The sequence below is a fragment of the Charadrius vociferus genome, unplaced genomic scaffold (genome assembly GCF_000708025.1).
Source record: "Charadrius vociferus isolate BGI_N301 unplaced genomic scaffold, ASM70802v2 scaffold308, whole genome shotgun sequence".
In the NCBI taxonomy this organism is placed as follows: Eukaryota; Metazoa; Chordata; class Aves; order Charadriiformes; family Charadriidae; genus Charadrius; species Charadrius vociferus.
The window spans coordinates 391,004-401,282 of NW_009649929.1; the positions used below are offsets into that span (position 1 = coordinate 391,004).

Below are 10,279 nucleotides of genomic sequence, written 5' to 3' on the forward strand. Positions count from 1 at the left end.
CCTAATTACGGCTCTTGTCTAATCCCAAAAGTAATTCACATACACTGCAATTAAAGGAAACAGTCTAAGGCAGTCTTCTGCCTCCACTGTAGCTTTTAACTTTCCCTAAGTGTAGCTCTTATCGAAAGCCAGCACGCTCGGCTATTACTGGTACATATTACTGAGGTTTCTCTCTCTTTATTTTCCAGTATGTTTTGGCAGTTGGTAGCTCTGTCTTCTATGCTATGTTTTATGGCGATCTTGCAGAGGTCAAATCTGAAATCCATATACCAGATGTGGAACCTGCAGCCTTTCTAATCCTATTAAAGTAAGTGGCCACTACAAGTCTTCTAATTACGTGGACAGAATCAAAGTAGCTTATAAAATATACATCTCCTAATCGGCATTGTGCAATACCTACTTATTACTGTTTACTTAATGTGCTGACAAATACTGAATGTTGGATTCGCTGCCAGCAAAGATGACTATAGATCAATCTTTCATAGCCTATATTTTGTTTTTCCCTAAGAAACTATTTTTTTTTTCCCCTTCCATCTAGATACATGTATAGTGACGAAATAGACCTGGAAGCTGACACAGTTCTGGCTACGCTGTATGCTGCCAAGAAGTACATTGTGCCGGCCCTAGCAAAGGCTTGCGTCAATTTTCTGGAGACCAGCTTAGAAGCGAAGAACGCTTGTGTCCTGCTGTCTCAGAGCAGGCTCTTCGAGGAGCCAGAGCTGACGCAGCGCTGCTGGGAAGTGATTGATGCTCAAGCAGAAATGGCACTGAAGTCAGAGGGCTTCTGTGAGATAGATCAACAAACACTAGAGATCATTGTGACCCGGGAAGCACTCAACACCAAGGAAGTGGTCGTTTTTGAGGCTGTTCTCAACTGGGCAGAGGCTGAATGCAAAAGGCAAGGGCTGCCGGTTACACCACGCAACAAGAGGAATGTATTAGGAAAAGCTTTGTACTTGGTGCGGATTCCGACCATGACTTTGGAAGAGTTTGCCAATGGAGCTGCCCAGTCTGACATCCTCACCCTTGAGGAAACTCACAACATATTCCTATGGTACACAGCCGCAAATAAACCCAAACTAGAGTTTCCACTGACAAAAAGAAAAGGACTCGTACCTCAGCGATGCCATCGGTTTCAGTCATCTGCATATCGCAGCAATCAGTGGAGGTACCGAGGGCGATGTGACAGTATTCAGTTTGCCGTAGACAAACGGATATTTATAGCAGGACTGGGATTGTATGGGTCGAGCTGTGGCAAAGCTGAATACAGTGTCAAAATTGAACTGAAGCGCTTAGGAGTTGTCCTTGCTCAAAATCTGACAAAGTTTACCTCTGATGGCTCCAGTAACACTTTCTCTGTGTGGTTTGAACACCCTGTGCAGGTTGAGCAAGACACGTTTTACAATGTAAGTGCTATTCTCGATGGTAACGAACTCAGTTACTTTGGGCAAGAGGGAATGACTGAAGTGCAGTGCGGGAAAGTGACGTTCCAGTTCCAGTGCTCCTCGGACAGTACTAATGGAACTGGAGTACAAGGAGGACAAATACCTGAGCTCATTTTCTATGCATGATGCATTTCACCTTGATTGTATTCCAATACTGCAATGATGCACATTAAGAGATTTTCCAGTTTTACTATGAACTCTGCAGCAGTGTGGAATGTTACGCTACTTACCTATCTGCTACATCAGGCTATACAAATAAGTGAAGGAATGCTCTTGAATTTAATCTTATTTTATTTATTCATAAGCTATTTGACTTAATTATTAAGACTGCAACAAGCAGAAAAATGTTAAAATTTGCACGTACTGTGCATTTATTTTGTATATAGATAACTAACTTGCAGACTGCAGACGACTTAAACAGAATGTTCTAAACTAGAGCAGTTTATGAAATCTGTGAAATATAAAATGTTTTTACTTGCCCTACATCCCGTGTACTTGATCATTGCCAATCTTACGGCTTGTGTCTATTAATTCATCTACAGTACAGTTAACAGGGGTGATGATCCTGTAGTCTGTCCCCTGTGTGCATCTACACAGGGCATTAGCTATCACCACAGCTATGAAGGTTCCCTTCCCTGGTAACTGAGGCTATCCATCACCAGCCTTTATTTTCCTTTGCGAAAAAGGGAGCTGACGGCTGTAGAAGGTCAGGGATTTTTGTGCATTGCCTAAGCTAACATAGATGAACCATGAGCGTAATCAGAGTTGATCAAAATCATCCTGTAGTTATATTTGAAAGCTCTAATGCCCATTCACACCCATCATCTGCGTTAACCTCCAGCCTGCCCAGCAAGCAGCGACACTGACACTTGCACCTGTCAAACTGCACCCCACTTGCACAGCCAGAGTCAAGACATACAGATGCAGTGACAGGCTTTATCCCAGATTTAGCCCAGAGCTGTAATACCGGCAACCGCTATCTAAATATATATCCCATCCTCGTGTTTAGGAGCAGACATTAGAGAAATACTTGCAATATGGTCTTTAAGTTCACTCAAAATTACTAATTAGAAATAAGCCACCTCAAAACAAAAGCTGCTGGCTCTCTCTTCTAAAAAAGATAGTCCTATCCACTATCAGCACTCAAGTTTATAGCTACTACCCTTAACTTTTCTCGAAGAATGATAAATGTTTTTTCTTGAGTGTCTGAAAAGCATTACAGATAAGCCAATTAGAAGTACTGTTTTTTATAAACCTGTCCTCTCATAATGGCCTTGGAAAAAATAATCAAAGAGCAGTCTACACCAATATTTTTTCCATGTATAACAAGTACCCCTACATATAAATTAGAAGGGGTTTCTGTTTGCCTTCTAAGCTGCATTAATTTTCACCTTGAAACTGAGCTGCGATACAAATTCTGCCTGTTCTAAAAAAAAAAAAAAAGTAGCAACGAAAAATAAGGCAGCAACCGAATTACTGAAAACAAGAACTTTTTAACAGATACCAAGCTATGCTAACGAAGCCAGCACACTACAATGGCTGGTAGCTGTGCGCTGCCACGTACTATCTGGATGCTGTTACGATGCTGCTCAATGCGTGAGCTGCTGGTACTCCTGCTGCAAAGGCAGGCAGTTCTGTGCCCAGCTGAGTACAACTGAAGGGGTGTCCGTGTGTGTTTTTCTTGAACACTAAGGCATCTGATTCTCTCAGTGCAGATTAAGGAGAGTGGGAGTGAGAGTGGGGAAAGATACAGGAAGAAAAATCCTGCACAGAGGTGGGTAACAGTCACAAGACCTCTCTATAAATGCACTCTTTTAACTGGAATTGGCATGAATTCCCTTGGTTTAAAAGATACGGCCTAGACAATAGCTTTTTTTTACCCCTTTGACAGGTTAAAACCCACATCCCTATCGCTGTGTTACGATTTCAGTGATGACTGACTGATTAAAAAGTTATTCATATGCTTGGAAAAAATTGCTCCTCATTTTCCATCAAGCCACTTGTATTTTAAGCACTGAACACCTCAGTTACAGGTGATGGACAGATAGTAAATTTGGCAAATATTTATCAAATGTTGCATCTCTGGAACTGAAGTGTGACAGACCTGTGCAAGCTTGTAGACACACACAAATTGGTTATACCCGTTGTCTCAGTACAACCTAAACTACGCTCAGAAAAAAGCAACAAAACTATTTGTAAAAGAAAATAGCATCTAGCTCCCAAAAAACTTATGTAAAGGAGAACAGGCTCCCATCGTCAGCAACGCTCTTCTGCTTGGATTGATTCCAGCTTCATTTTTAAGTTACCACTTTGGCACTTGGCACACAATACTACGTATATACACACATACATATATATATTCTTGTCAAGTAACCATGCAGAAAATACACCCAAATACTCAAAAGTCAACTCGTAAAAAAAAATACCTATGGCTGGAGCATTTATGCAGAGTTCTCTGGCCAACAGAAGGAAAGTTTTTCCCAGCACATAGACATTCACCTATTAAAAGACAAAAAAAAAATATAATTATTTAAATCTTAAACCACAAATGTTTATAATGGAACATTTATATGGAAAGGGAAAAAAACCCAACTTTTGAAATCTTAAACAACCTGCTTTAAAAAAATTCAACTTAAGTGATATAAGTGATAATCATAGGTATAGAATAATATTTAGTGCTTGTCAAAAGGTGCACAAATTAACATTGTACATCAAAGCATAAGTTCATACTGAAAAAATTAAAAGTAGTTGTTCATGCTCTTCAGTGGGCTCAGTGCTGCTCTGTAGTACTTGGACAATTTTTCAGCTGTCACCTAACCTCTTAAAGCATTAAGTAGACTTTAATATAGTATCAGTATATATAAAGTGTCATTTATCTTGTAACGTAACAAAACCTGAGCAAATACTCACAAGTTAGTGCAAATTTCAGCTCTGCATGATCATGTGAAGTGGGATAATTAAGTATTGCACAAGCACACACCAAACTTTTCCACCAAAGCAAGGAGTGGTGCTATATGCCCCAAGGCTTATTTGTCATTTCTTACTGTTTGGACATTGCCCCATATCACCCTACATTAAAAAAAGATAATTACATAAATTAATAAAACCCCTAAACCACACCAAACCTGCTAAGGAGGCAGGGACAGAGCCCTCTTCCCCTCCCCTCCTTCACTGCTGCACTCTGGAGGATGTAAACAGAGAGGAGTTACTCGTCATACTCTGATTTGCAATTTATAGCATAGGCAACTACATTTGTATTTTAAAAGTCTGAGGAAGTCTTCTTTCACTATCTTCAGATGTGTTTTTGTGGTCTGCAAGAAAGGCAGGATATACTTCTGTTCCCAATCAGCCCAAAACGTTCCCATGAAGCTCCATGAACACCTTGCTCCCCTCAAGGCACATGTAAAGGTCAAAGTTAGTATAAAAAAAAAAAACAAACCAAAAAAACCCCACCCACCCAACTTCATCCTCCTACACTGCAAACAAATAGATGGGTTTTTTATTTTTAGGATAGTATATACTCTACTGCTTTTACGTAACAGAACTGGCCCTCTCCTTCCTATGCCAGGATAGGGAAGCTGTTTACTAAGCAATCAGTTACACAACCGAGTGTACCGATTATGGTACAAGCCTATGGAAATAAAAAAATCCTGTTACTAAGTATATTCTCTTTCAATTTCACAAACCAACATTAGTTTAAAAGCAAACTTTCCTCCCAAGTGTATAGATGCTTCTACCAAGCTAGCAAAAATAAATATATATATTTAAACAAAAACAACAACAAAACCAAACCTGACACATTTTCACCTAGCACTTAAAAATTTTTCTTTATGGGAATATGTTCTTAACGTGAATTTTTCTCAAATTTAAAAAATTTTTAAAATGAGAACTTCAAAGAAATCCTCAGAATGATCATGTATCCTGAAAGTGACTGCCCAATCAAGTGCACATGATATGCTGTTAATCGATTCCATATTTAGTGGAAAGTATTGAATATCTTCCATGCTGTGTCTGACCAATGATTGGACTGGTCTAGAAGATACAAAAGTATATTCTTAAAATTTACCGTCCTTTTTTTCCTGAAATACCAGACAACACAGAAATACTATTCTATGGGAAACAAATGAACAAAATATATCTTTTGGATAAGATATATTTGGATAAGGTGTATTTCTTAGGAAATAAGTCACCGAATTTTATACAGAAAAATAAGCACCTACCGAATCTGGCAATTCATATAGCAGTTAGAGCATAGAACTTTCCACGAGCCACAGAGACAAAACAGACATTACTATAGCAAAATATCTGCAGTGTTTCAGTTGGCTTTAGATGCTCTAGATTCACTGCAAGTTTGGAATGGCTTGTTTTGACCTTTTGTCCAAGAAATATTAACATAAAGAGTGGGGTTTTGGCTGTAGTTTCAGCCTTCTAAGTTGGCCAACCAAGTTACTATAAATCTTAAACCTCATCACTTAGATCTTGTTCTGCAAGGACGATTTCACTGCACGAATCAATAAAGTTACTTCAATGGAGCCAAGTACATATGATGTTTCCATCAGAGGCTTCACAAACTCATCTAGTTCTTTCATTTTAGTCTTAAAAAAAAAAAAAAAAAGACAAAAAAAAATAAAGACAACCACCACCTCAAATTCAGACCAGTATTTCTCCCTCTGGCTTTTTCTGTCATGACATCCAAATAACTTGATGTGTATCCCCATCAAACCATGTCACACTCTAAGAAACTCCTCCCAAGCAAACTTTCCATAATTGCAATCATCAAACAACAAATAAATATGAAGAGGCATAAAGAAGCAGGGTTTTTCAGTGACGTTCTAACAATCAAAGTGGGTGCCAAATTAAATCTAAAGCAAAGACAAACGCATAATAAAATTGCTCGATGATTGTTCATCTTCCTCTCCTTAGCCTAACTAAAAGTCTCCAGATCCATGCTTTATTTGAGAAGTAACGTACTTAAATCTAACCTGCTTTTCCACTTCACCCCCATCATCAGTGTTTTATGACCAACTTCAAGGTGTAGGCAGTGTATTTACACAAAATAATAAATTCAAATAGAAATGGTACATCAGGGAATTTATTTATTTTTATCGCAAGTGCATTTCCTTGCAGTTTCTGGTTACTACCAACTTAGAAAGAAAGCATAATATACAGTGGATGCATGCTCTATATTGTTTTCCTCATCAAGCTCACACATTTTTAATGCCAGGGTAAAGTCACAAAAAGAATCAGGAATATTTAATTGCTTCCAGTTTTCCTGGCAGATCAGTAGGAAGAGACTTCAGGCCCTCTCAAACAATACGCTTCTCGTCTTTAAAAGTTACCAGATATTCCCCAGTTCTGGGGCATTTCTCATAAATGGTAAATTAAAGATGGCATAAAGCTCACCCAAAAATTTGTAATGGCACTGAACTGCTGAAACACGGTATTTAAGAACTTTTGGTTTTAGTGGAAGAAGGCCCTTTCACTAAAATTTTATGCCACTGTCACTAATTTCAACTATTACTCACACACACACGCACATCCTCTGACAGATGAGGTATGATATATAATAGGCGTATAGATAGAGTCTTTCTTTACTCTCATCATTTGTATGGGTTTTTTGCACTCCATTAAGCTTAGAAAATTAAGAGAATTAATTTAGAGGCCCACTTTAATTTCTAGTTCTTTCTTCATTAAGAACTTCTTATAAAAATTCATATACTCCAATCTCTCAAAAGCTTAACGCTCCAAATTTAGAACCATATGACATTTGCATTCATAAAACCTAATTTTATGTGAGCCCTTAGAACAGTGAATAAACAAAAATGCCCTTCTAAAAGGATGTCTCTGGCTTAGACTTGAACTGGTGCAGCTTTAAAGCTTACCACATCAACTTCGGCCTCTTTCCTCCCTTCTTAATTTTAAAGGATCATAGTGAAACACAGTATTTCCCCAAACTCTCCCCAATCAAAACTGTCAAAGTGTAAAAAATTTTTTATAAACTTTCATAAGACTTGTGCTCTTTGTTTGCATCTTTTCATCAGATATTAAAATTTCCTAAACTTGATGCAATCACTAGGTTTGAGCATCAACACCTAATACAAGAGTGGTGTCAACTTCTGTGAGAAGGGCTGTTTTGAAATACCTGCATACCCTGAAAGTTTTCACCATGTCATTTTACATTCAGTTCACATTTAACAGAGTAAGTTTACAAACATATGGACCTGCCACTGAGTTGGTTTTTTTCAGACAAAAGGTACTCACCAAGGCACTGCAAAAAAAAAAAAAAACCCAACAAAAAAAACCCTGACACATTTTCACCTAGTGCTTAAAATGTTTTACCCTTAAGTTTTTATAGGAGAACTTAAGATTCTCTAAGATACTGTCCTTTACCAATAGGTAATTTCTGCTCTTGTTACACAACATTTTATATTAGTTAAAAGGGGCATTTGGAGAAGGAATGGCTTCCAACTATTCAGTTACGTTTCTACGGAAAGATCCTTCTACTCATTATACTCTTTGCCCTTCATGGTATTTTTTGGAGAAACAGTCTTTTCATTTCACATCTATCAGTCATCAGCTGCTGATTTCAAAGGGACGCTTCCATAGGGACTCTTATCCTTTCACAATTTCCTCTTGCTTTCACATCATGCCTGATGTGTTCACAAATACCAATATATTTCCACGTTCAGAAACAACAACAAATACCTCGTTTCCAGTAACACAGGAATTCAGCTGTTCATCAGCCTAACACCTTCCAGAATTTTAAACCCTCTTTGGGAAACAAGGAATCTCCCATTCATACAGTTCCCAGGTCACACAGTAGCAAAAAATAAAGCCGCAATCATTGAATAAAAGTTTTTCATTCACCGTAAGTTCCATAAATTTATAAATCATTATCCCTTTCACTATGAGCAATCTTCCAAAAAGGCTTTTCAAGACCATGGTGTGGCATTCTGGAAAAAAATTATGAACGGTGACAGTGGTTAAGGTATTCTGTCTTTCAGAAAGACAAATACCGGGCAGTTGGAACACGATGAGAATTCACACTGTGAAACATCCATGGCTGCTTGCCTAAATAATTAAGCAAGCATGAAAAGCAAATGAGTTTTTAAGGAGAGTGTCTGTTGCTGGGGAAAGAGGCACCTGTGGTTATTTGATTCATTATTAACATTTCTAGTATAGTAATGCCTGAAGGTCCCAACCAGGTTGTTTAAATTAACTCAATCAACATAGCAATTTGCATAGGGGCAATAAAGGCAAATGCAGTGAACATGTTAATAACTTTAAATGAACAAAGGGTATTAAAAACTGACGCAAATGAGTATAGTCTTTAAAAAATACCCTATTTTACCCTTCTCCACACAATAAACTGAAACAACTTATTTTTTGGATCTATATCGCAACCAGAACATTACATTTAACCTCAAAAGACAATACACAAAACTACAAACACGTACCAAACCCAGCTCGCCAGACTGCAGTTCAAAAAGAAACACAAATCAAAATTAAGCAGCTTCCTCTTATGCTCTGCTTTAAAGTATTGCCTTCAGTGTGGGGACTCCGAAGGGAGAGTCTACTTTTGCTAATCACAGATGTAGTCCTAGCATTCTTCCTCCAACATCACAGCAGTACAATAAACCATTATCATACCATCTATGCAAGAAAGTCAGAGTAATTTTCGACAAGCATAGAGGAATCAGGGAGACCAAGGCTGCCTCTAGAAGAAATAAATAAAAACAAATGTCCAAAAATAACTTGCAATAAAGATCCTTCTGGACAAGAAAGTACTGTCTTGACCAGACAAATTGTGGATAAAGAAATAGGGTGCGAGAGTTGTGTTTCGAAGTGGAAGAGAGACCAAAGGAGGACTAGACCAAGCAAGAACTAGTTACTGATTCTTCACTTCTTGTGCACCCTCTTCATTACCTAGAATCGTAGTGTAGTTCACGTAGGAAAGGATCTCAGCAGGTCTCCAGCCCAACCTCCTGCTCAAAGCAGGGTCAGCTTCAAGAACAGACTAGGTTGCTCAGGATCTTGAAAACTTCGATGGACAGAGACTTCAAAACCACTCTGAGCAACTTGTTCCAATGCTTGGCTGTCCTCATGGTGAAAAACCTTTTCTTGATATCAAGTCAAAACATCTCATTTTAATTAATTACGTCCATTGCTGCTAATCCTCCTGCTGCGTACTGCTATAAAGAGCCTGGCTCTAACATCTTTTCAGTAAGCATTAGCCTTATTTAACAGCAGGACACACCACAAAGCACACTAAAAATTACATTCTACTAGACTGACATCGGAGATCAAAGCACTGCCAACACTTCTTCCCCAAGTCTTTTATGACGACACTGCAAAGACCATGACACTGGAGATCACAAGAGGCTAAAAGAGAAACTGCCATTTCCAAGGATGAGAGAGGCAGCATTTCACCACACTGAGATCAAAACTTTAGCCAAGTAGTTCTTCAGGTGCAAGGAACGAAGTGCTATGAGACAGATGAGCAAACCTAAACTGTTCAAAAGTTGGGCCAAGGCTAGACAAGCTTCGCAACTCTCCTAAACAAACAAGGCCTGTCACTTAGATTGGACTAACAAAAAAAGCAAACAAAAGGCCTGATTACAGACCTCTCTAAAGACTATATTTGCAAGTAAAATGCAGTATCTGAAAATATAAGCAAGTACTTTCCCTGTCAGAGACTGATGACTGATCGTCCTTCCAACTCAATCAACATGCAGCGTGGCTCTGCTCTGCACAAGGAAGGAGCCTGATTTGTAGGAGTGGTCTGGACGTTTTCAGTTCATTTCAGATAATGCTTTCAAGTCTAAGTCTCCCAG

The 10,279-nt window shown here is 38.5% G+C and overlaps 2 protein-coding genes across 2 annotated transcripts in view; one reads left to right on the forward strand and one right to left on the reverse strand.

The window, feature by feature from the left end:
* The window catches only part of LOC104291893 (BTB/POZ domain-containing protein 6), a 4,365-nt gene extending 2,437 nt beyond the window's left edge, over positions 1–1,928 (forward strand). Inside the window, exons 2-3 of the mRNA XM_009891189.1 lie at positions 187–307; positions 539–1,928. Of these exons, the coding sequence (XP_009889491.1) occupies positions 225–307; positions 539–1,571 (1,116 nt within the window). The 5' untranslated portion in view covers positions 187–224 and the 3' untranslated portion in view covers positions 1,572–1,928. The remainder of the gene's footprint in view (positions 1–186; positions 308–538) is intronic.
* BRF1 (BRF1, RNA polymerase III transcription initiation factor 90 kDa subunit) overlaps positions 1–10,279 on the reverse strand; it is a 159,667-nt gene that overhangs the window by 88,508 nt on the left and 60,880 nt on the right. Inside the window, exon 5 of the mRNA XM_009891190.1 lies at positions 3,872–3,944. Coding sequence (XP_009889492.1) covers positions 3,872–3,944 — 73 coding nt within the window. The remainder of the gene's footprint in view (positions 1–3,871; positions 3,945–10,279) is intronic.